A 27,426-nucleotide genomic window follows, 5' to 3' on the forward strand; every position below is an offset into this window, starting at 1 on the left:
GATGAAAGCTGATGGCCCAGCTATCAAAAGATGTAGTATCCAGCGTCTTAAAGTCTTAAAGGTAAACAAGCGGCCATCTACCTGAATAGCAACAAAGACCACACTAAAGAAACACACCAGCCTGTGCGATCATGAAATTTCGAGGGGATCAGGTATCAGGCATCAAAGAACAAAAAAATCGTATCATTGAGAATGAGGGGCAGGGCAGAGTGGGGACCCAAAGCCCAGCTGTAGGCAACTGGACATCCCCGTACAGAATGGTCATGGAGAAGAGATGAGCCAGTCAGGATGCAGTGTAGCAACAATGAAACATACAACTTTCCCCTAGCTCTTAAATGCTTCCTTACCCCCACTATCATGATCCCAATTCTAACTTACAAATCCGGTTAGACCAGAGGATGTACACTGGTACAGATAGGAACTAGTAACACAGGGAATCCAGAACAGATGATCCCTTCAGGACCAGTGGTAAGAGTGGCGATGACAGGAGGGTGGAGGGGAGGTTGGGTAGAAAGGGGAAACCGATTACAAGGATCTATTTATAACCTCCTCCCTGGGGGATGGGCAACAGATAAGTGGGTGAAGGGAGATGAATGACAGTGTAAGACATGGCAAAATAATAATAATTTATGAATTATCAAGGGTTCATGGGGGAGTGGGGAGGGAGGGGAAAATGAGGAGCTCAAGCAAATGTTTTGAGAATGATGATAGCGACAAATGTATAAATATGCTTCACACAATGGATGCATGTATGGATTGTGATGAGTTGTATGAGCCCCCAATAAAATGATTTTTAAAAGAATGGGCTGTCCACCAAGTCAGCAGTAATATGCACCAATTCACAGTCTTCAAAAATTTATCTTCATCTGGTTGGATTTTGATCAACTTAATGTGGGCCATCTTATTTAGCCACACCAGGGTGCCCATTGGCCACCTTGACTTTCAACCTGGACTCTGTCAAAAATTTTCAACAACCCTAGCCCCCTTCATAGGCTTAGGTTCCACTACACTCTATCACCTTCAGACAAGCTAACCTCTTGTTTTTTCTGGTCCCTCTGAACTAGGTCCACAGGTGTGTCAGTGGCCAGACTCAGTCTGTCTGTCAATAGCTGTCTTTCTCCCATTTCCACTCAACAAGTAGATACTGGTGATCACCTAGCGAGCATGGCAGACTGCCTGCAGACAATCTTTAACAATCAGTTCTAGAGAGGAGAGTTCCTTCAGGGCTCCAGAATTTTCCAGCTCAGGAGCAAACTGCCAGTTCAAATTTCAGAAAGGCCAAATGTTCCGTTTTCTTTTTTGTCCCTTCAGTGTTCCCATTGCTCTCCAGGCATGTCTTTCCCAATGCAAATGTACTGAGCACTCAAAGGCACTTAGTGGGGCATGCCTTTTCTTACCATATTTGCAGGCATATCCTATATATACCCTTTTAACAGAACCAATTTAAAAGCTGAAGGCAGTGAGCTTACAAATGCTCTCTATGCATACTTACCATAATGATTTTTATCACACATTATATCATTAATAATAATTAGAAGAAATCCAGATAATCTTAGTACAGCTAGATCCTAAACTCAATTCTTATAACAGTCAAATATAATAATTTATCATCTAAACTCCCCATTCACATGCAGTATGGCCTTAGGCCTCTGGCTGCATCAAGCCAGGCCAGGCCTTCAGTCAGCTACTTTGACTAAGCAGCATGGGCCCAGAGAAGTTCATGAGGCAATTTTGGCACCAGAGCCCAAAAGTCACATTAATCATATTCATTTTCATGCTTTCAGACAGACATAACCAAAGATAATTTTTAAGACTCACAATCTTCACTTCCTATGTCCTTTTCAGAAACCAACCCAGTGACTAGTATGGCCCTATCTCACCTCTGGCTAGCCAACGAAGAAAAACTACCATAAGGCAGAGGTCAAACAAGCTTACACTGTCCATTTTCATGATTTGTTTCTGTAGTACCCCACTCTCCAGGTACCATAGTGTGTTAGGCTGGGTGAACTAGAGAAACAAATCTAGAAACACATATTTGTAATAAAGAGCTTTATATAAAAAATTAATATTATGTCAAGGAAACATCCCAGCCTAGTAGAATTCAAGTCCTTAAGTCCGATACTAATCCATAAGCCCCTCTTCAGACTCAGGCAACCACATGTAGTGATGCAGAATGTAGGAAGATCTCAGCCTGGTGGGTCCAAAGTTATGTGGATCCAATAACATTGGTTCTAGCAGCAGTCAGACTCAGCCATCAGGAAGAGGATGGCAGAGAAAGAGGGGGAGGTTCCCACAATCCTCCTCATGAGAAGTCCACACCCATTAAAAGTTATCAGACTGTGACTTGACTACAGGCTAAACTCAACCCCTACACTTTTATATACCTTGACCTGATATTTTGTAACTACCACAAAATATAAACAGAAACACATATGCATTGTAAACCTTATGGTACACGCATCTCAAACGTGTTACTGTTAGGTGTATTTTGACTGATGACTTTGCCATTGGGTAAGTTCATAAGTATGCAAAGTGCAGAATAAATAAAACATTTCACTTATAGAATTGAAAATCACCATAATATAGACATTGAATGAGAATACTGGTAACATCTTTGTCATATTTAATGTTAAACGTTTAACAATTCAAGGTAAAAAATAATGTATTTACTGTACCTACTTATGTTGAAACAGTAACAAATGCGTAATATTTAATTGTTTTTTATAGAAGGCATATGATAGAGAATGTCAGTGAAGTCAATGAAGACTCTCAGTGTGGACAGACCTTCAGCTGGGTTCTAGATGTCTCTGTGCTCAGAAGAACTCCTATAGAAGCCTATTCTTCATCATACCTTCAGTGTGAAAAATCCTCCATGGATCATTCATCACGTATACATCATATCAGTGCTCACTTTGAATACGGTACCTATCAATATAAGGGAGGTGAAGAAGTCTGCTGTTGGCCTTCTTACCCCAGGACACCAATGCAGATTCTAACTGGAAAGAAGTCCTATGAATGTAAAGAATGTGGCAAAACCTTTCGCTATCCCTCATATCTCCATATACATATGAGAAGTCACAATGGAGAAAGGCCTTATGAATGTAAGGAGTGTGGGAAAGCCTTTGTTGAGTCTTCAGTTCTCACTAAACATATGAGAATTCATAGTGGAGAGAAGCCATATGGATGTAAGGAATGTGGGAAAGCTTATTACTATTACTCATCCCTCACTAAACATATGAGAACTCATAGTGGAGAGAAGCCTTATGGATGTAAGGAATGTGGGAAAGCTTTTTTTAATTCATCATCCCTTACTGATCATATGAGAACTCACAGTGGAGAGAAGCCTTTTGAATGTAAGGAATGTGGGAAAGCCTTTAGTTTGTCCTCAAATGTCATTAAGCATATGATAATTCACAGTGGAGAGAAGCCTTATAAATGTAAAGAATGTGGCAAAGCCTTTTCTCATTATTCATCCCTCATCAGACATAGGAGAGTTCACAGTGGAGAGAGGCCTTATGAGTGTAAGGAATGCGGCAAAACCTTTCGTTGGTCCTCACACTTCTCTATGCACAAGCACACTTGCAGTAAAGAGAAGTCTTAAGTAAGGATGGTGTGCCACATACTGATGCTTCAAACTACAAATTCCTTGATGTCTCATAAGAAAGCATCTCAGTGAGTAAGAAGGCAACAGAAATGGGAACAAAGGGTCATGAATATTACTTTGTGCCATTTGGAGAACTAACAGTTTCAGTTTAAGTATACATCTGTCTTTTTAAAAAATCATTTTGTTGGGGGCTCTTAGAACTCTTATCACAATCTATACATCCATCCATTGTGTCGAGACGTCTGTCTTAATAAACATGTGATTCTTCAGTTTCATTAACACCTGTGCAGATTTGTATTTCCTCAGTTCAAGCTAAATGTTACCTCAAGTCTATTACATGTAAAGATTAAGGGAGTAACCTTGAACGTATGTGTTTCCATTTTAAAAATAATGTTAAATTGCAATAAAATGTGCTGATCTTATGTTTGGATTGAGAGTGGTTTTTGGTTGATTGTGTTTTTCTTCCATGTTTTCCACTTTCACCCACTGAAGAGTTCAGAATTTTACCCTCTTTCTTACTTTGTCTGCTATCTAGATCCATTGAGAATTACTCCCTGAAATTATTATCATTTTGATGTCAATGTTGCACTGTTCCACAGTGTTAAACTGAGGCATCCTGGACTCTGCTCCTCTTTTGCACTAATCTTGTGGTTCTTTTAGAATTTATACATAAACAGTTGCTGCTCCCTTTTAGAAGTTAAAATTAACCTTATCCCACCTAAATACAGTACTTGCCAAACAATACCTACAGCTAGAGGTGAATGCAAGTGGTTGTGGGATTTATGCAATTTCACAACAGGATCACTGACCTAATGACTATTTTAAGTGTGTTAGTCCAGGTTGTCTAAAGAAACAAATCCAGAGTTACTCATGTGTATGTAAAAGAGAGCTTTGTATCATAGAGCAATTGGATATTGAGAAAACATCCCAAGTCTATAAGTCCAAAATTAGTTCAAATGTCCAATGCTGGTCCATAAATTCCTCTTCAGAGTCATGCAACACATCCAATCATGCTGAATGTTGGAAGATCAAAGGCCGGTGGATGGAAACTTGTGAATCAAAGGACAATGGAAGAATCACAGTGCTGTCTCCACAGGTCTCTGATGCATATAAAAAAGTTACGTAAAAAACATACCATCTGGGATAAATTGGGTGATTCGTCTCCCACAGAATTGTATTGTGTTGTGGTGAGCAGCATCTTGCTGCACGGAAGGGGCTTCCCAGTTTACGCTTGCTTCACACGTGCTCTTTGAAAGGAGATGAATCATAGTGATGCTCCCCTTTTATTTACGAATGAGGCAAATCCTTGGATTCTAGAGAGCTTTATTTGATGCGTTCTTTTGCTCGGAATTGATCCTTAATTTTGGTGTATCCCTTTGGAAAACTTTTTAACTTCTTTCCAAAAGCATAAGCTTATTCCCCCCTGATAAAAAATATCCCCAAAACCCAAACCAATAATCCTTTTAAAAGGAAGGGACTTAAAAAAAATCCCAAAACTAAAACAATGGAATTATCCAAAATTAGACAGTAGGGAATTTGATTAACAAAAATCCAGCTTCACAATTCACAAGGTTTACATGTTAATTCAGGAGGTAAGGTGGGGTGGCTTTTTGGCAGTTATCAACCACTACTAACTTTCCTTCTGTAACAGGTTTGTATCATGTCTGTGTCTGTGTGTGTCTACGCTTACACACACACACAGTTTTATTTCTTCTCAACAGTATCTAAAAGTTTACTGATGATGTTCTTGGAGACACTGTAGATCGGAACTTCACCAGGGAGCAGAAGGGCCTGGAGTTCAAACAGTTCCTAGCCCAGATAGGTGCCAGCTCGTCTCCTGGCAGTGCATGCATTTTAAAGGAGGACAGAGTGCTGTGCTAGAGAGTATCACAGAGCTCAAGTTACTAGAGTTTTTGCAACTTCAGAGGACATTTGAAAACACTGACCTTAACATTGGAATATGAAGTGGTTGCATTCTGTAAATATTTCAAATATTAAAAATGTATATATTTGAAAAAAACATACCATTAGGTAGTTTATTATTCCATACAGTTAATACTTCAATAAATATAATAAAAGAGGTACACAAAACTAGATTGTTATAAGAAAGTTTTTAAATACTCAAAAAGTATTAATACCTGACCCAAAAAAATCAGTTTGTTCAAGTTGTGTATATATATTGCTTCATGGTAGACCTCACAATATACTTCACTCTGTGTGCACATCATCAGCTGTGTGATTTATCCCTAAACATCTTATTTTTAAGAATGTTTTTCACCAAATCTTGATAATCATTATTAATTTGTACATTTGAAATGTCATTAATTATGAGCAGCTTTTCTTCAGCTGTTTTCCATGGAACTAAGACTTCATTATTCCATTAATCTGGCTATGAAAAAAAACCAATTAATTCCCAACTTGAAATTAACTACAGATTGCTTTTAAATGTTCACAATCCTTTAGTCTTTTTTTACTCCAAATTCATTACCATGTTTTCTAATTGTCTCCTGTGGAAGCCCCCCCAAATCAATGATTTTATATAAATTTAATATTTTTCTAAGTTCTAATGTAATTAATTAATCAACTCCCCCCCCTCTTGATTTGGTATGGGCCCTTTTCCAAGCATTTGAAATGTCTTAAAATATCACAAGTTTTTTTAGTCTTTATTTTGTCTGGGGTTTTTTGGGTAGGAAGCAGTACAGCAGGTTTATAGAGCAGTAAACTCATGATACACTAGGGACACGGATGAAAATAGTGAGACCCTCTCAGAGCTAGCAGGCACTTTTTATGTATTTGGCAGTAACTGTTGAGCTCAGGGGTGGGGTTGTTCAAGAAATAGCAGAGGTCCCTATGTCCTCACTTGGCAAGGTCATGGACCCAGCCTTCCCATTTCTGGTATGTGGTAATTCATTAGTCAGTGGTCTGGCAGCTGTCCATGTCCTTGTCCTTTCCCACCCAGTCACGACATTCTTTAGGGGCATGGACTTAGTTTATTCTGGCTTGGAGGGGTCCGTTGACCCTGCCTAGCATAGAGACTCTCCTGACTGTACAGTAGGCCTTTGCAGAACAGTCTAGATCCCCCTGGAAGCCTTCTGTTTGCCATTGGTGGTGCTGATTACCTGGTCCAGGAAGCTTTGATCACATGGGATCCAACAGCATCCTAGGAGACCAAGGACTCCTGCAACTATAAAAGATGTTAGTAGGGACGCAGCAAAGCCTTTCCATCTTCCCAACCAGTATTCTAGTCAACCCAATGAAGGTATCTACACCTGTTTTTGGCCCACTTCTGGGAGAGGATAGTTAACCCTTGTAGCACCTTCAGGATGTTTCCATCAGTTGCAGTGCAGTTTGGGATGAAAGAATAGCATTGCCCCCTGCCTAACATGATGCACACTTCTCTTGTGCCTAAAATCATCCTAGGCTAGCCTGTTGTCCCATTTCACCGGCTCAGTAGGTCCCAACTGCTTAGAGACGCCCTTGATGGCATCTCTAGTGTAATTAACAACTTGCTGTTGGTTATAATACATGTAGTTTATCCAATTTACATTGTAATTAATGATGGCTCACCAGAAGATGGATTTTAACCTGGCCACTAGTTGTTCTCTTTGGCTTTCAATTCACTGGTGACTCCCCTCAGAAAATCGAATTTTCAAAATAATTTCTTGACCTTATGACATTCCTTGCTCTCCTCAACCTCTTGCTTGTTAAGGGTTTTTGCCTAATATCTTGCAAAGACTGTTTGATGAAATGGATGTTTTAAACTGCTCTACCCTGAGGTAACTCAGGGTTTAAATTGGAGAACTTGGTCATAACCAATCCAGCCAGTTTTGGAAAAAGCTAGATTTTCCTGGTGAGGCTGGGTTAGCTCATCCACATTAGAATAATTCACCTGCTTTAGCTGAATTTCCATTATTCCTTTAATGAGACAAGTCTGCATATAGTCCCAAGCTGCTGGACCAGCATTGTCAGTGTGACCTAGTTGGTAATTCCATCCCAGATCATCAGGGACACTGCTTGGGCCCCATGAGGTATTTGGGGGTTGGTGACCTTCATACTGTTGGTCCAATGACAAGCTCCATCATGTATTGTGCATGCATCTTTCATCAGGAGAGCAAATGTATGCCAGGATGGTTATTAAATCTCTCCAGGCCATAGCACAGATTGTTGTCAGCTATGGAATTCTCTGACATACCGACCAGGGTCTCCTGTGAAGGTGCCTAGCTTGTCTTTACACAGGTTTAGGTATCTCATGCTAAAGGGACATGAACCCATTGCCTCTGACCACATCCTGTAAAGGGTATAGGGTGAGGTAGAGCCACCCTCCAATTGTGGAGGCACCAGGCAAGTCTCTATGAACCACGGGACAGGCTCCAGGAGGGCTGGGGCCGTTTAACATTTTCTGACCTTGAATCCTCATCAAGGGGAGGTTTGAGGGTAAATTTTTTTTTCTGGGTTAACTTCCTTTCCACCAATCAGAATGTCTGGGAAGGTTGGGGTGGGCTTAGGTGGGATACTCAGGTAGCTGCCTGAGCAAATTTCTGGGTGCTCCTGCAGAAGCATAAAGCCTGCACATATGGGACCTCAGACCGCTTTCCTTCTTTGAGACAGAAAAGATCTAACTGCGAAATGGAATTGTATTCTAAAGATCTCCTGCATTCTCTGCTTTCCAGGGAGTATAGAGGCCAAGCTATATTACAGATAAACACACTCTCTCTCTGGGAATATAGCTGGAGGCACAGTTGAGTCCAGTTCTTAAGGACACACTGAAGGAGTACCTTGGTCTTGTGGGAGACTGATTTTGTCCCATCACTGCAAAACCTGGAGGATCCTGTTGTCAATTAGTCTCTCCTGGACGAGCCCCCAAGATGTCAGGGTATCTTGCTGATTTCTCAAAAGCAGTGGTGCATTGGTGACAATGCAGAAACCAACAAGCAGATAAGGAGTCAGCACAGCAGGTTTATTGAGCAATAAGGTAGGACACACTGGGGACCTGCCCTCAGTCTATGCTAAAGAAAGGATGAAAGTAGTGAGACCCCACCCAGAGCTGACAGGCCCTTGTTATCTGTCTGACAGGGGCCTTTGCTGGTCCCTAGTTGGTTGTGATGTAACCATATCTTCACTTGTCAAAGTCCTGGGTAGTTAGGCTTTCAGCTTCCTGTTTCTGGTATGCAGTGACTCTTCAGTCAGACCTGTTGGGTACCTTTCATTGTCCTTGTCACGTTGCCCTGCTCAAGGAATCCCAGCCCAGTTCACTCTCTGCAGACACAGTGCCCTCCAGACAAAGCCTGAAGGAACTCTACCTCTCCTCCCTGTCCCCCCCCACCCCGCCCTCTAGGCACAGTTCCTGATTCCTCAGCATAAGCCTAGAATAAGGGTGGGGGTGTCTCCCCAGACCTCTGGTCCTGTGCTCACCTGAGTTTCCAGGAGATGTGGTCTACAATTGGCTCAGTCAAAAATTCATAGTCTATAAATGCCACAAGTGCAGGCAAGAGGTCAGGGAAATTGGGGGCCTGGGGATGTTTGTAAGAGGAAATAGCACCGTGAACTGAGATGTGACCAGAGCCCAAAGGCTGAGTTCCTTTAGAACTTAGAAATTAATGTAATTCTTATTGAAATGATTTAAATAAATGGGATATTAGATATGTTCATAGTGGAAAAGGAAAAAGCGAATTAAGACTTATTAAGACTTTTAGTATGACTTGCTTTGGCACCCTTAGTGAGAATTAAACAAAGTGAAGAACTAACTTGTGGCTTAGGCTCAAGAACAAGAGTGCTTGTTAAAGAATATCCAAACTAAGCTTATTCCTTTGGGTCCCATAGAAAACCAAGGTATATTGTTCCATTGTGCTGATAGTATTTGAATTGCAATACAACCAGACTTTTGTAATAACAGTGATATTGAAGAAAGAAGAACCAGGTGTCCAGAATTTAAGGTTTGATAATTCCCTCCTCCAGATTTGGATTTTATTATTTACAGAGCTCAGATCACAGAAGCTAGTGTACTTCTTCCATGTGAACTTTGTTGACACTTGACTTGTGGCTGCTTGTTTGAAGACCCAGACACTATTCTTGATAACTGGGCTCCATCTGATTTCTTCCAAACTTACTTCCTTTGATTTAGTTCTCTTGTCTGCATGTGAAATATAATAGAAGAGCGTGTGCTCCTCTGTCTTTGATCTCTTTAGGAAACACTGGAGTGTTTCACTATTTACCATGATGTGCCTGAAGGATTTTTGCAGATGCTTCTCATCAGGATAAAGAAGTTTGCTTTTCTTCCTAGTATGCTGAGATAAAATCAGGAATTGATACCGAGATTTTTAAATGCTTATTTTCCTCATCAATTGGAATGGTCACATTGTTTATCTACTTTAGTTTTTTCATTTAGTGAATTAGATGGCTTCATTTTAAAATCACAAGCAATTAGTGTCTTCCTGGGATAAACCATGTTTGTTTGTACTGTATTCCTTTAATAAGTTGTTAATTTTTCCTTTAAGAATTTTTACATCTGCTAACCTACTGTCATAGAGGACTGTGATTTTGTTTCTTACATATTCTACATGTCCAGCTATTCCAATGATTATGCTCTTGGCTAGTGAACAGAAGTAACCATAAAGTTGGCCATATAAATGCACCAAATTGCCTTTAAAGAGGCTTGATCTTTAACTTCTGCAACATCAAAACCATCGAAAGTCAGTTGTATGAGCCCCTAATAAAATAATTTAAAAAGAAAGTAAGAAAATGATGAAGGCAACATATGTATACATATGTTTGAAAAAAATTGATGTATAGAATGTTATAAGAACTGGGGAAAAAAAAGAACTGGAATAGCCCCCAATAAGATTATTTTTAAACAAACAAACATCGAAAGTCCTAGGAGTGTGCTCAGTTTCTGAGTGGTCAGGAACACATAGGAAGGTCATGGTTTGGAATGGACTGGATTTTTGGGTCTTCATCTGGTTTTGGTATCAGGTCGATGCTGTTCTCACGGAACAAATCAGAGTACTTTCTCCCATTCAGAGTTTTGTAAGAGTTAGTGTAGAATTGGTACTAGTCTCCCTCATGTAGCAGGTAGAATTCATCAGTAATTCATTTAGACTTGAGGTGGTTTGTGATAAGGTTTTTCACTACTGTTTCATTTTTGTTTTCATTTTGATTGCTTTTTATGGAAATCGTTCATTTTTTTCTAACCTGAAAAATTCATGGACACAGTGTTTCCTTAGGATCTCATTAATATCATTCCAATGGTTTCAGGATCTGTAGTGATATCCTGCTTCTTCCTTGTATGAGAGATTTGCCTCTTCTCACTTTTAATCTTTGTCTGCCATGGTTAAGGTCAATTCTATGCAACTCTTTCAAAGATCAAGTTGTTGGTTTCATTGAATTTCTCTATGATCTTCCTGTTTTCAGTTTCACATGTTTCTTTGCCTTCACTGTTTTCTCCATTCTGCTTTTGTTTCATTCTGTTCTGTTTCCAGGTCCTTGAGGACAGAAGCTTAAGTCACATTCATCAGGCCTTTCCTTTGTTCTGATGTGAGCATTCACAGTTATATATTTCCTTCTGGGAACTGACAACTAAGCAATTCCTTCAATCCTATACTTCATAACAATTTGAGATCCTGTGTTGCTAACAGCCCAGAAGGTGGGGGCTGTTTGTTTATGCTTCTTCAGGGGAAGGAGCATGCAGGTGGATCTTTCCCGAAAGTGGTGCCAAGGAAAAGAAGACACATCACAACTCCCTGGACAATAATGCTGTCCCTGGCTTCGAACAGCCCAATGTAGGGGCGATTTGTTTATGTCTTTTCAAGGGAAAGAAGGTGCAAACGAAGCTCTCTTCAACTGATGGGACCTGGGAAGAAGGAGATGACAACCGATGACCCTGAAAGTTTATTCCTAGCCATGACTGCAGTTATTGCTGCAACTTCCGGGAAAGCACCCTCATCTTAAAGAGCTGGCTGGGGGTGTGGGTCCCCGTGCAAATGAACTACGGATTGGAAGACAACCCATAAGCATCTCTCATGTTGCGGATATTGTCAGAGATGAAGAGACCTCACCAATTCTTGGGAATCAACATTATGGCTATTGTAGAACTTACAGCAGTTGCTACCACTGCTACCGTCACACGGGGTGTACTCTACGAATCTATTGAAACAGAACACTTTGTACAAAAATGGAAAGCAGACTCACACCAATTCTGGGCCACCCAGGTGAAGGTGGATGATAAACTAGAGGGGAAAGTGGTCAAGCTGCAACAAACTGTCCAGTGGTTGGGAAATCAAATGGTGGGTTCACAGCAGCAATTGATGCTGAAATGTGATTGGAATATCACTGACTTTTGTATATCTCCTTATCCATATAAGGAAACCTTACACGATGGCTCTTAAATTAGAAACCATTTTCAGGGATTTAAGGGAAGCATCTCATTAGACATAAAATAGTTAAAGGAGATTTAAAAAAATAAAAATAAATACCCAAATATTGCTTATCCAAAAAGAAATCTTCAATACATTTAAAGATGGGTTGAAAATGTTACCTGGTACAGATGCAATCAAACAATTGGTAGGTGGTTTAAATGGCTTGGGTCCACGAGCCTGGGTTCAAAGTCTATTGCATAGCCTTGGCTCTGGATTAATTGTGTTGCTTATAGTCACCATTTTGGTCTTTATCGCTGCCTGGTATTTCTGCAGAGAGCTTCAGAGTGGAGGAAAAAGCCATGTCGCGTATGTAGCCCTTTTGAGTTTAATACAGAATACAAAAAGGGGAATTCTGTTAAACTGAAGGGTTGGATGAGAATGTAATGCAACTAAATCAGCCATGCTCAAAATTATGGGTCTGGAAGGTGGACTCCGGTGGGGGAAGACCCTCGTGATTATGAGATGTAAATAAATCTTAATGTACATTCTCATGATAGGACACAGTCCCTCCAGTAACCTCCCCCCCCCACCCATGAAGGAACTGTCTTAATGATGCAACCATATAAGATGAATCATTCTTGCCTATTCTTGTCTATTCTCTTGTGTCTGGAGCTTATCTGTAGATAAGAGCAACCAGGTTCTATAGCCAAACCCCCTTAAAATGTAGCACACCCATAGAGGAAAGAACCAGGAAGCAAAACTATTTATAGAGGTACAAACATAGACATGTACATATGTTAATATATTAATGCATAAAAATAGGGGTTTGGGCCTATATACATATATTTATATGGCAAAATATTGAGGTAGTAGATGAACACTGGGCCTCTACTTAAGTATTCCCACAACACAAGGACACTTTGTTCTAATAACGTGGCACTGGACACTATCGCTGAAGATAAATGGGGTGCATATGCAAAAGAGGTGAAGAAGGCAGATGGTGCCCATCTATTAAAACATATAGTGTTTTGGGTCTTAAAAGCTGCAAACCAATCAAGCAGCCATAGAGCAGGGAATCAACAAAGTCCACAAGGAAGAAGCATACCAGCCTGTATGATTATGAGATGTCAACGGACACAGGTATCAAAAGTTCAAAAATAAACAATCTCATCGAGGTGAAAGAGAGGGGTAAAAGTGGAGACCCAGAGCCTATCCGGGGATCATTGGTCATTCTGTGCAGACGGGATGCATGGAAGAAAAGATACATCCAGGGGGGCAGTTGGGCACAGGACAAAGCACACAATACTCCTCTATTTCTTTAATCTTTCCTCCCCCCAATATTATGAACTCAGTCCTACCTCGAAAATCCTGCAAGGCTGGTGTACATACACTGGTATAGATGAGAGCTTTCAATATATGGAATTCAGTGTAGACAAACCCCCTTAGAAACAGTAATGAGAGTAACAATTCACTGAGGGTAGGGGAAGGGATGGGAGCAGAAGGGGGGAAGGGGGAACAGATAGCAATGATGGTGAAAAAAAACCCTCCTTGAGAGCAACAAATACCAGGATAGTAGGTGAAGGGATAGAATGGGTGGTGTAAGATATGTATAAATAATAACAATACATAATATATAAAGGGTTTGTGGGGGTGGCAGGAGAGAAGGGAAGAAAAAAAGAGGAGCTGATATCAAAGGACTCAAGAAGAAAGATAATGTTTTGAAATTGTTGATGCCAATATTTGTACATGTCCACTTGAGATAATGGATGTATGCATTGTTATATATAAGAGCCCTCAATAAAGTGATTTATTAATATTTTAATGTAGTAAACCCTTGGGGAGAGCTTAGGGAGGTGTTCCAGGTCAACTAGCACTAGGTCAAGATGCCGACTCACCTCATTGTCTTTTTATTATATTACCCACTTATGATATCAAACCATCCACTATGTAATATGTTGGCTGTGTGACATGCATGCCTTATGAAAAATCTGTAAGCCTCATTATATATACCCATAGGAAAATACATTCACTCTCTCAGTTCTGACAAGAAATGAGAAGGCCCTCTGTCCTGCTGACTATCTATCTGTCTTTAATATTTTCTAATATCGCAAAGTCACTCCTGAGGAGCCATTCAAGTGTTGGCGACCCCATACCCCAAGAGAGTAAAAAGAGAATCCACATAGTAGGAACAAATTTGCCAATGAAACAATGGATAAGGGACTAATCTCTAAAATATGTGAAAATCTGTAGCCCATTATATCAATCCGGTGGACTAAAGAAATGAATTCATAGACACTCATTTAAGTATAGGAAAGAGCTTTATATCAAAGAGTAATTGTATATTAAGAAAACATTAGAGCCCAGTCCAGTTCAAGTCCATAAGTCCAATATTAGTCCATATGTCTGATACCAGTTTATAAATTCCTCTTCAGACTCGTGCAACCATGCAATGCACTGAATGCAGGAATATCACAGGCCAGTGGGTAAAAAGTCTTGTGGCTACAGTGGTAGTGGAAGCCTCTCACTAGTGTGGGTCTCCACGTGGCTCCTCCGGGTCCAGGGGTCTGGCTCTATCAGTACATCTCCACCTGTCTTGTCAGCATGATGACAAAGCAGTCTGTCTTCCCTCTAGTGAACTATTTATCTCCATAGTACCTCCAAATAAGCTCATCAAACTGCAACCTGATTGATAGGCTAGACTCCACCCCTCCAAAAGTTGACAGATTATGTACAAATGATGGCAATATTTTCCTTGGCGAGTAGTTTCGTTGGTATAATTATTTTTTTAATACTCAAAAGAGGCTCAACTTCAAGCAGTAATAAACACAAGCAAAAATGAATTGATTCTTTAAATATCCAGAAAAACTTTCTGTGCATACAAGTGAAAGAGTATGTAATACCTTCACGCACACACTTGCACGCACACACACGCACAATTTGTTCAGACAAACAGCTTATATCTGCTGTATTTTGACAACTCTCATGAAACTCTGATTGCCACAAGTGGTTTCCTCACATACAAGCTTTGGCCAATTGTTTCCATTCTCCTGCATAAAAAACATCTCCTTTCGTGACTTCTACTAACTCCATAGTAAAAGGAGCCACAGGACCATCTTGAGAACAAGCAGATTTTAAATCTTTTACAGTTTTGAATGGAATGGGGGGAACATTCGCCCCGTCCTTGAGCATTTTGTGCCCTAACAGGTAACATCCTGGAATTCCTAAATCTTCACCCTGTTCTGTTGTTAATGATGCATAAGCTTTCTCCCAAGCTAACACCTTTGTTTCATCCCGACAGGATTTCTGAATCTCTTGCACGGGTCTCCACTCTCAGGTCGAAGCGCATTGGTGGCATTAAAAATTCCCAAGTCCTCATTATAATAATGTGCTGAGACTGACTCGCCCTCTAACTGCTTCGCATCTCCAGGATCAAGGGGTTCCTCGTGGTCACTTTCAAAGCCCTCAAGTTCACTTTTCAGCGGCTTCAGCAGCTTCAGCGGTGGAGGGGGAGGAGGCGGAGGTGCAGAAGGAACTTTTCTTTCAATTTTGTTTGATCATGCAAACGAATTATTCTCACCCTGGAGTCCCTCATGCCTAGGGTCTAAGTTATCCCTAACTAAATTCCATAAGCTAAACTTGTCTATGGGAACCTTACTAGGTCCAATAGCGGTATAGTGATCTTTTAACCTTTGCTCTACTTTTTGCCAAGTTTCAATATTTACAGTCCCATCCTCAGGAAACCAAGGATGTACCTTAACCATAAAATCTAAAAATTTCTCTAATCTTTCGTAGTTTACTTTTGTTCCTCTGGCTTTTAACATATTTTGAAGTATATTGACATACATACATTTACTAGAAATCTGTCCCATCATTTATTATTCCCAACTTTTCACCACTTACCCTTAATTTTCTCTGTAAAGATTCATGGCGATGCTGTTCAGTGGTGTCCGTCACGGGATCCTCGGTTTTCAAAGCCCCACCTTGGGCGCCAATTATACGGGCGATTAGACCAGCTATCCTGCATCAAGCTGCGTGTGAAATGAAGTGTGCAGATGAAAGGAAAAGTAAGAGGTATATTCAAAGCATGGGATTGGGAGGACAACAGTCTGATGGACTGAAGTACCAGGTATATTCAAAGCTTGGTTTTTATACTCTTCTTACAAGGGATTCATTACAATACAAACATCAAGGAACTTAAAAAACATTCTTAAACTCTTATCTATGCAAATGTTACTTAACTAGTCACACTTTCTTAACATTTGAATAATAAAAGCACTATGTTCTAAGACAATCACATGGATATGCAAGATTCAAAAGAATCTTAAAGAGATCATAAATAACTGAGTTATCTCTCAATGTTGTTAGCAGCAAGGTCACAAATAACAGTCATTTTGCAATGCTTTTGTCTGCAAAGACACAGAGGCACAGGGGACTAATTGGTCACTGTGTTGGACAGGGTTCTCTAGAGAGACAAACCAGATTGCTAGTAATTATATATAAATATATTTATAAAGATAGATATATAATACAAGAAGTGAACCGTTAAATTATATACAGATAGTTAATACAAGAAATTAACAGTTAAAAGTGTAAACCAGTGAGACACTAGCAGTCCTTTAAGGCTTGAGAGCCACCAGTTGCCAGTCCTTTTCTGTAGAGAGAGCTGGGCTATATATCCCCAGGTAGCAAACAGCAAGGCAAGTCACCAACTGTTAGTCCCCAGCTCCAGAGACGAACATTCCAATCCTGCAGGACTAAAGGGACCTCAACTTACAGCGACACAGTCCACAGGCTAGGCATCCCACAGGTAGTGTACCCCTTTAAATTGAGGCACAGAACAAGCAAGGCGAGGCTCACTGAGCCATTTATCCCTCCACCCTTCAATTAATCCTACTTGTGTTTATCAGCCAGGCTGGCACAATAAACTATCGCAGTCACCCATATGTAAACACCTTGATCAGCGGATACCTCCTACAGGCCATGATCTCGGCAGTCATGTCCGCTCAGAGAGAGGGAGAAGGAATATATTTCTAATCAAAGCCTATATATCCTTTGGGGGTGTGCAAGTATGGAGCACAAGTATAGTTCAACTGGGTTAGGGCTAGAATAGGCTGTGTGTGGAAAACCAAAGTCTGAGGTGGGCCTAAGTTTCGGTTTCTCAGAAAGGGCCTAAGGTTCAGTTTCAGGTTCCTGGAACAGACGTAAACCACTGCCTGATATAGCCTGACCCAAGTTGACCATCGGGACACAGTGTCCTTCAGGCGACCACCCACCATCAGCAGACCAATTGGGAGGACACACGCGACCCTACTGGCCAGTCACTTCTGGACAAGACTGGCACCAGATATATTCTCTAATAAATTTAAAGAATAATAACCCTGGACTGCCCCTTGCCCCCTAACCCTATAAAAGCCTGGAGAACAAAGAACTCGGGGTTAATCCCCTTTGGACGCTGGGTCCCCGCTGTGCTGGGCACTGGAGGGATGAAGCCCTAGCTGGAGCTATAAAAATAAACTCCTTTTGCCGCTTCTGCATCTCAACTGGTCGTAATTCTTCCGTGCACCCAAGGTGAGCTCGCATTCCATTCCCCAATCTAACACAAGCCCCTCTGATTACAGGTAACCACATCGGTAACAGGAAGGTGCTGTCCAATAGGCATATGTGTCACAGGAAGGGGATGAGCTATGGGGGTGAATGTGCAATAGGAAGGGGAGGCACTAAGGGTACACTTGTGACAAGTAGAGCGGACCCTAGATTCAAGATGTCAGTCTAACCCTGGTCCTCCTTCAGTAGGCTCCACCTTGTCTCTGGGCTCTCCTTCAGGGAGACAATGCACTATACTTATCAGAAGGGAGTGGGCCCTACTTAGGGTGGGACAGACTCTAAAATCTGATTGGTCTAGATGGCTGAATGCCCTTGGGGAGATCATCTCTAAGCAGCTTGCTTTGACGTCCAAGTGTGCAGTCATTTACCACGTGTTGCACCCAGCATCTTGTTTGGCATATATTTGGGGGACAACCTGGGGAAAACCCCTTCTGCATCCCACAAGATATGCTTAAGCAGAGTTTACTTGGAATAAACATGTGCATGTATGAACTGGAGCATTTGTTCTTAATCTTGTATGTCCCCGGAATTGATTGCAGGCCAGGAGAACTTGGGCACAGCAAATACAGAGGACTGGTGGAGATGCCTGCAGTGGTCAGGGAGAAGAACAGTGACAGTAGAGTGCAGGTGGGAAAGTGGACAGTCTTGATGAGAACTTGGGATCCCATCATCAGGGACTGTAACTCAGTTGCTATGACTAGAACTGACTCCATGGTAGCAAATAACAACTTCACAACTGCAGAGCCACTGATGATTATTTCCAGAAATTATTATCCTTGCTGTGCTTTAAACAGACTGGTTTTCTGTTTCAAACGTTCATCCTATATTTGTTACTGCCACTGTGCTCTAAGCCTTAGCTTTCCTCTCTCATGACTGTATGCACTAATTAATTGTTCCTCTCAGAGTGGGTTAGTGGATGTTAGTAGTCACACTTTTGTTTCTTGCTCAGATGTCACAGATTTCACTATTAGAAGCTGCCTTAGGTTGGTTCCTGTTCTTTTCTTGGTTTGTTATTGTCAAGTAAACTGAGGCACTAAACGAAAAGAGACAGACCATACTCGCTGAGGACTGATTAAAAAGCAGGCTTTATTGGGGACAAGTAGACGAGTTCAACAGCCCACAGTAAAGTGAAGCTCTGGAAGCCACCCCAGGGGAGAACTTGAGGAGTTTTTTATACCCACCCCCACCCCACCCCCGTTGAAGCTTCTGGAGAGTTGATGTAAGGTGCGGTTTTGCTCAGTGGGGGTGTACGTAACTGTTTGCTTGTTGTACAAGGTCAGTCTGTTCTGGTTCTAGAAACAATGAAATGGGCGATCTGCGCTTTTAGAGGGTACAGTTGTTCATAGAACTAGGCCGTTTCTGAGAAACTCAGTCTGGGGGAAGGGTGTCCATGCTTTTACCAGACAGTTATAATTTTCCAGATGTGCCCCAAGCTCATTGTGGACTCTTTCTGCCACATAAAAGCCACAGTAACATGGCTCAGGATGTCTGGAATGGCTAATTCAGGAAGGATGGTGCTGTACTCAAGGTCAAAAATCACCTTTCCAGGTCATTCCTGAAGTATGCTGCTGTCTGTGCTGGGATAACACAGGTATAGCTACAGGGACTTGATCTGCAATGGTTATGTGGATTTATCACCAGAGAATTCAGGAACTATAAAATCTCAAAAGAAAGAAAGAAAGAAATATAATTGCCTTCTTCAAGAGAGAAGTTCCACCCTCCCACCGACCTTCTTTAATTGAATAGCAGTAAGGTTTGTGTCGGGTCAGGGACAGGCTGTCAGGGCCTCAACCCTTCTCCCTGCATGTACCAAGAAACGAAGTTGACAATTCTGGGAACAGGCTCCAAGAATAACCACCTTTCCTCCCCACCTGCAATGGCTGGACAATTAGACTAAGGAAAAAACATGACAGCAGTGGAAAATCCCCAGCAGCTGCACCTCCTTCCTCTCCCCAAAGGGGCCCTCTTTGGCCCCTCCTTTATAAACCCACCACTCTCCTCACTGGGCACGACTTCCCTGAGCTACTGGCTAGACAATGGAATGTCGTCCAGGAGCTTCTTTTATAATAAAGGGTTAGTACAACCTCTTAAATGTTTATCTTTGTTTCTCCTCGTGCCTTAGTTCACCTCTGTTTGCTTTTCACTATGGACAAAATGTCTGCTGCTTTTGGGCGATTTTAGCATTTTTATGGTGTTGGCAAAAATTATTTTAACAGTTTTATTGGCACTTCATCCACGTTATCATATAATTCAAACATAACAAGAGTTGTGCAATTGTCACTAAAATCAATTCTAGAACATTTTCTTCTTATACACATTTTTATTTGCAAAACTATACTCAACAAAACATTCTCCAATTCCATAAAATCCACATGTATAATTCAGTACCATTGAGTATACTGTATCTGTTGTGAAACCATTATTGATATCTTTTCAAAATTATTCCACCACCATTATTATAAACTCAATTTCCCCTAATGTAAACACTTCCTTCTTTACCCATGGTAACTATGGGCCAAGTATAAAAAGAGTTGTATATACATCATCACAATTAGTTCTCATGCTCCCTCCCTGCTTCAGAATTCCTGGTTCGCTCCACAAAAGGCGTCACCCTCCATACCCTACGTCCACGTCCTGAAAAACCATTCTATCAGTTATTGTATCTATGCATCCACTGCTTCTGTTCTTCACAACCTGGAGAACCCAACAGAAACAATAAAAAACAAGACCAAAACACAATGGCAAGAAGAGAATATTACTGATAATATAAAAATAAAAGAGTATGAAAGAAAACATCACCATCAATATTTTAACAATCAGAAAAAAATAAATAAAAATCCAGAGAAGACATTTCTGCCGTGGAACAAGCCAGTGATAATTGACCCTGGAGTAAATTCAGGTTGGGTCAAGAGGGAGGTCAGATGACCAAGTATCAAATTATGCCATAGTTCAATCCACCATTATCCAGTTTACAATAATCTGTCTCATAGTTAAGCTATTGGAGTCCCTTGCCTGTGGCTAGAGGGGATCTGCCAGAGGCTTAATCTGACTAGAGAGTCTGCAGATGGATTTTGGGCTTCCCGTGTGCTCCATAACCTTTTACAAATTATGTATTCATTATTAAGTTCTCTTTCCCGTCATATTTGTATTTTGTTGTTGTCATCTTTGGATAACACAGGCAGGTACACTTCTTCGATGTGGATTTAGTTGAAGGCTCACTTAGATGGCTGCTTGTTTGACTACAAGCCTTTAAGAATCCAGACACTATTGCAATGAAAAGCCGGCCTCCATCTGTATTTTCTTTACATGCTTTGCTATAGCACCCCTATCTCCAGTGATCTCTTCATGAGGGTGAGTACTGAGCAGAGCCAGCTTAGCATCACTTTAAATGTGATAGATGGTTCATGGATGCTAGTCAGGCGGTCCACCACATTTCCCGCCAGACTGGGTAGATGATTACTTGACCTGAGAGCAGAAGCCTGCCTCCATTTTGGTGCTTATGTTTTCCACACTGGACTCAAACAACATTTTCCTTTTGTGATCTACTAACTTTACTCAGCACAATGGTTTCCATGTCCCTCCATGTCATGAAGGGTTTTCTAGTTTCATACCAGTTTTTTAGGGATGCCTAGTATCCCATTGTGTGTATGTACAAGAGCTTAGTTTTCAGTTTTATTGGTACATAATCTACATGTCATACAATTTAGTAGTTCCAGCATATCAAGAAGAATTTGACAATCATTACCACAATATTTAAAAATAAAATTTCTTTTTTCATGGTTAAATCGCTTTTAAAATTAGTTGTGTAATCACAATCAGGTCCACTGCGCCATTCCCCCCTCCCAAACACATTGTTTCCCAAATCCCTTCACCCTCTTTCTCCCAGCCCCACCATTACATCCCCCATAAACCCTTGCATCAGTTCTTATCTCTATGCATCCATTCCTTCTGCACTTCCCAAACTGAAAAACCCAACACAAATGATAAAAGGTAAGAAAATAAATTGCTAAGGATAAAATAATAATGTACAGGTGAAATTACAAATAATGACTAAGAAATATAAGACCACTAACAATATTTAAAAGCCAGGGATGAAATTTTTGTCATGGAACAAGCAAGAAATACACCTAGTAAGTTAACAGGGAGGTCGACTGAACAAGTAACAAGTTCATTTTCATCCAGCATAATCAAGATGACAATGATCTATGTTATAGTAAATGCGTTAGAGACCCTTGCCTGTGGCTATAGTGGGAATGCTATGGGCTTAATCTGACTAGTCAGTAGATAGGTGTTGGCCTCCCACTGTCCCATAGCTGTCAACAAATTGGGCATTCGGAGTTTAAGTCACGATACTTGTCCCTTTGTCATATTTGAATTTTGTTATTGTCATCTTTGGATCATACATGCTGGTGTGCCTTTTCCATGTGGATTTATTTGACTCCTTACTTAGATGACTGCTTGTTTAAACACAAGTCTTTAAGACCGTAGACACTATTCCATTTGATAGCCGTACACCATCTTCTTTTTTACCACCCCCTGCTGGAGGGTGAGAATCAAGCCTTATAATTAACTGCCCTTCGATTGGGGCTACTGAGAGCCCATAATCCCTGTGCTTGTCCAGGGGATATGACGGACTCAGGTTTACTGTGGCGGTCATAGGTCTGTTCCTTTCTGAGAGGCTAGCCGGGAGGGTTCCTGAGGGGCTCTCAGCAGTAAGAGGCGGGCAGGGACCCCGAGCCAGTAGGCCCATGCCGGAGCAGGTTAACCCATATGGTGGGGCAACCAGTCCATTCCAATTTTAGGGGTCAGACACAGGGTTTCCGAGACTGTAAATCAGTACAGGCGCCAGTTAGACCCATCTCAGAATGGAGTAAAAGGAGAAGAATCATATTCCCTTGGAGGCTGGAGAAAATCAAAACTTCACGAGGCCACCTCTGCCAACAACAGCAACAAACCAACCAGCAACCAAAAACGATATCCTCCTGACTTCCTCCTGCGGGCCACAGAGGCGACGAGGAAACAGCGTGACCTACAAGAGGCTGGAGAAAGACTAAGGGCGGCCGCACGCCACCAACCCCCGCAACCAGTCCATCCCCGTTCACAGGCACCACGGACGGGGGTCCTGGCCCGAAAACCAGTATCGGAGCCCAGGAGCGCCGCCGGAGAAGGCAGCGGAAGGAAAGGGTCGGATTCCCCCGGGAAGCTGGCGGGGAGCCCGGGCGGGCGTGGAGGGCAGCCCAGCGTCCGGCGCCGGGAGGACGAGGGTCGGCGCCCGAGGGCCCCTCCGCGTAGCCCCGCGCGCGGGCGCTCCCCTCCTCCTGACGCCGCGCCCTGGTGACGTCCTTCCGGTGACGACATCGCTCGTCGACGCGGAAGAGCGCCCGCAGCGACGGTCCCAGTGGGTGAGTGGTTGCTTGCTCTGGCGCGGTCCCGGCGGGGTGTCCCCGAGGCCCGGCGTCCCCAGACGTTTCTTGAGGTTCCGGTGGTCCCCCCTGCGCTGCCCCTCTCGATCCCGCCGCGCGACGCCTGCGTCACCGCGTCCCTCGTTTCCGGTTAACCTGCTCCGGCCCGGCCACCTGCCGTTCCACCTCAGGGCTGGCCTCCCTGCCCCCTTTGACTGCTCAGAACCCCTCGGGGACCCCGCCCCCCGGTAGGCCCTCGGAAAGGCCCAGCCGCTGGCGGGCTCTGGCCTGGAGCTTGTTGCGTCCCAGCCTGGGGTCGCGGGGATGCGCGGTTCCGGCCCAGAGACGTCTCAGCGACACCGGGCCCAGAGCTCCGTTTGGACGAGGCGCCCTTGTCTGAGTACTTCTTTCTTGGTGGCCACAAGGCCTCGTCTCTGGCCGTTTCCCTGTTATGACATAGGTCCCAAGTCCAAGTGGATGCGTTGTGTTTTGCTTCCTTTTTCTGTGATTTTCAAGGTGCTAGACTGGGGCATGCCGGCCTGCTCTCCTTTTTATTATCTTTTATCCCCCTTAGATTATATCTCAGCTTGATTTCTAGACCACAGAACGTGCAGAAATAGAATTGTTATTGCCCGATTTCAACCTAACTGGCATTTTCCCTGGGACGCAGTATACGGTCATGTGACGAGTGCTCCTTCTGTGTCTCAAGTGTCTCTGACAAAGGCGCAGTCTGGTGGTGCACTCCCTCCATTCTCAAGCTTAGGATGCCATGTGACCTCAGAACTCCTCCTGAGGGTCTCTGGCTGCCCTCTGTGTGCCCCCAAGGCCAGGTCTTGGGCTTCAACTGCCTGAGGATTCTGTAGCAGCCAGTCAGTCGTTCAACCAGGGCCCTAGTCAGGCTGCTTGTTCCCAAATATAGACTCACTGCACCCTCATTGTGGGTATGTTCCCATGCATTATAGACATGGGGATTTTCAGTGAGGATCATGTTGATTTAGTGGGTCAGTTTATGGTTGTGTGCATATAGATGTGAATACACAAGTGTCATGCTTAATTTTTCATTAGATCAGGTGGGATGTAGTGAATTACATGTCCTGGCAACCCTGTTTGTTAGAGTAGACTGTTCCTTAGGGTTTTTCCTGCATCAACACTGGGTGAGTTTGAACTGCTAGCCCTTAGTTTATCAATCTAGTACCATCTGTGCCACCTATTAACCTCCATGTTCCCTTACGCCACTGCAGCTCATGGACACTTCTGTGTGTCAGTCAGTACAGCGGGCTGTACAGGGGTTTCAATGACTGAGTCCCAGCCGGACATCTGACCTTCTTCCATAGAATTTGATGAGAATCAAATTCCCATCTTTCTATTCACAGCTGTTTCTGCTAACCATTCACACCTCTCGGGTTGTCAAAATGAAAAACAAAATAAGGTTCTGTATTGCAAAGCATGCACACAGTCACTCACACACATAGTGACCTGCAGACATACAGGTTCAAATGTACAAATACACCTGCCAAACCACCATCTGTGTAAGGTGGAAATCCATCAGAGCAGGAAAACTCCAAATTATAAAAGGAGGTAGCAGTCTAATAGGATGAGTGAGTACCCAGTGGAAAATGTGAAATGTGCAAGACCCGGGAACATGGGGCGATGCCGTGGCTTTTCAGCTCTCACAGAGTCTGTGTGAAACATATTGGCGTGGTATAACCTCACTGCACTCTTCTCAGTACCTATGGCGTGAAAATAGTATCAGTTTAGTAGGAATTTTCCAAGAAAGAAGCTTTATGATTTTTTTAAGTTATGCAAGATCAGTTTTCCTGACCATTTTTCATATTCATATGAATACAGGACATTCATTACAGAAAATGTCCTGTTTAACATATTAGGAAGAGGTTTGCAGTGGCTTCCAAAAATTAATGGGAAAATGCCATTCTCTTTCAATTCTTTCCTCAATCTTTTTAAAGATCTGGTTCATTTATGGCTTGAAGTCATCACTGTCAGTGAGGTCCTTGTATCCCTCAGGATGTGTGATATGCAGAAACTGCCTTGTTTGATGAGGAAGTCTTTGTTGTTGAAAACTAGTATTTTGAATGAGGAAGTCTGGTCTTACAAGTTCTGTCATGCACTATATCCTCTTCCTCTGTACCTCCAACATCCTGTTTTCCAATTTCTTATTCATCATCAGTGTTTCCATGTTTTTTTGCTTTCCTAGTAATTATCACTACATCTTTATTACATGTCATCAATTTCATACTGGAAAAAAAAGTTAGAATTCTTCAATACTTTGGTCACTACCTGGCCGATGAACACAAGTGGGATTAATTGAAGGGCGGAGAGATAAAAATGGCTAGGTGAGCCTTGCCTTTCTTGTCTCCCGCTCTTTAATCATCAGACCAATGTACAGCTGCCTTGCTTGTTCTGTGCCTCAATTTAAAGGGCTCACTACCTGTGGGACGCCTAGCCTGTGGCCTTTATTGCTGTAAGTTGAGGTCCCTTTAAGACCACAGGATTGAAATTTACATCTCCAGAGCTGGGGACTGACAGTTGGTGACCTGGCTGATAGTTGGTGACCTGCCTTGCTGTTTTGTGCTGTGCTGGGATAGCCTAGCTCTCTCTCTCTACAGAGGACTACCTAGCGACTCTCAAGACTTGAAGGACTCCTAGTGTCTCACAACTCTCATGGGAGTGAGTTGCACTGAGCCATTTGTACTGCTTTAAAATTTAACTGCTAATTTCTTGTATTATATATCTATCTATCTGTATATAATTTAACAGTTCATTTTTGTGTTATATATCTAACAGGCATCCTGAGCCATGTTGTTGGTTCTTTTATTTGGCTGAGGCAGGAAGAGTCCATGATGGGTTGGGGACACATGTGGGAAATAATAACAAACCAAGAAAATAACAGGAAGTGACGTAAGGCAGCTTCTAATAGTGAAATCTGAGACATCTTCAGCAAGAAACCAGAGTGTGACTACTAAAATCCACTAATCCACTCTGAGAGGAAAAATTAATTAGTGCGTACAGTGGTGAGATAGGAAAGGTAACGCTGAGAGCACAGTGGCAGTAACCATTATAGGACGAATGCTTGAAACAGAACACCAGTCTGTTTAAAGTACAGCAAGAACAATAGTTTCAGGCATTATCAGTGGTTCTGCAGTCATGATGTTGTTTGGTGCCATGGGGTCAGTTCCAGTCATAGCAACTGTGTTACAGTCCCTGACAATGGGCCCTCTAGCTGTGGCTCCTAATTTACATGTCTCTGCCCTTCATGCACCTGCACTTTTGGTTCCATTTTGAAGGTCATTCCATATTTACAGATGATAAATCCTATATATAGAAGAGTCCCAAGAATACACCAAGTATTAGGGCTAATAAATTACCTCAGCAAAATTGTAGAAGGTAATGTAACATGGAAAAATCTGCTTCAGATCTATACGCCAACAAGGAGCTTTAAAGGGTCTTGAGGAAACCCTTCCATTTAGAATAGTGTCTAAAACAGAAAAATCGTGTGCATGGAAAACTACGACACGATTTAGAAAGAAATAAAAAAGACTAAAATAGAGGAAAGTAAGTAAGGAGAAAGGCCTGGAGATTCCTTCCAAAATGGCCAGCTGAAGAGAGCCCTACAGAGTGATGTTCTTTCTACTCTGAGACATATGACCCACCCCTCCCCCAGATCCAAATCAGAGACTTCATCCAGGAGTCATAGATACAAACTGCAGATCATGGAAACATTTAGGAAACATATGTCCATTGAGGGTTTACTATTGAGAATATGTAAATTCCTTCACCTCAAAACCAACAAACTGTGAATAAATGCTGGCACAATAAAGGAACCTGTATGGATGTTGTCTGCGTAGAAAACACACAACCAGTTTGAGGTACATATATGGACGCTCCCCCTTTGCTGTGGAGTCAATAAGCACAGGAGAAGATGGCAGAGTCTGTAGTGATCAAGGAAATACAAGTCAACCTCAAAGTGAGATGCTGCTTGAGGCCCACTAGGATGGCTGTCATCAAATTTAACCATTTTAACCACTACTGCCTCTGTGAAATATTTGTAGAGTCTCAGAAATTGAGGTAGGACTCAGGGTTCAGTGGTAGAATTCTCAACCTCCATGTAGGGCATCAGACTTCGATTCCCCGCCAACACACCTCAGAGGTAAGTCAGTGGAGGCTTGCTAACATTCCTAACATCCAGTTCCACATGTCTTCTCAAAGCTCTCTGAACTCAATACATGCACACCCATCACTTCTTGGGGAATCTATGGAAAAGTGATTATGTGTCAGTGGTAACTCATTAAAAACACGTCTACAAGGGTATGTAGTGTTGGTGTTGTTAGTATTAGCGTTATTTTCACAATTTGATGGGATGCAAGAGAAACGTGCATCAATTTGCATGGAGCCAAGTATATAGAAACTCAAACCTCTTTCTATGGAGTCTACTCTGACCTGTAGTGAC

At 42.2% G+C, this 27,426-nt stretch overlaps 1 protein-coding gene across 1 annotated transcript in view; it reads left to right on the forward strand.

Moving 5' to 3' along the window:
• LOC142461572 (uncharacterized) overlaps window positions 1–27,426 on the forward strand; it is a 56,244-nt gene that overhangs the window by 14,425 nt on the left and 14,393 nt on the right. The window contains exon 6 of the mRNA XM_075563552.1: window positions 2,728–3,598. Within this exon, the coding sequence (XP_075419667.1) occupies window positions 2,728–3,598 (871 nt within the window). The remainder of the gene's footprint in view (window positions 1–2,727; window positions 3,599–27,426) is intronic.

The sequence above is a fragment of the Tenrec ecaudatus genome, chromosome 11 (genome assembly GCF_050624435.1).
Source record: "Tenrec ecaudatus isolate mTenEca1 chromosome 11, mTenEca1.hap1, whole genome shotgun sequence".
NCBI classification, from domain to species: Eukaryota; Metazoa; Chordata; class Mammalia; order Afrosoricida; family Tenrecidae; genus Tenrec; species Tenrec ecaudatus.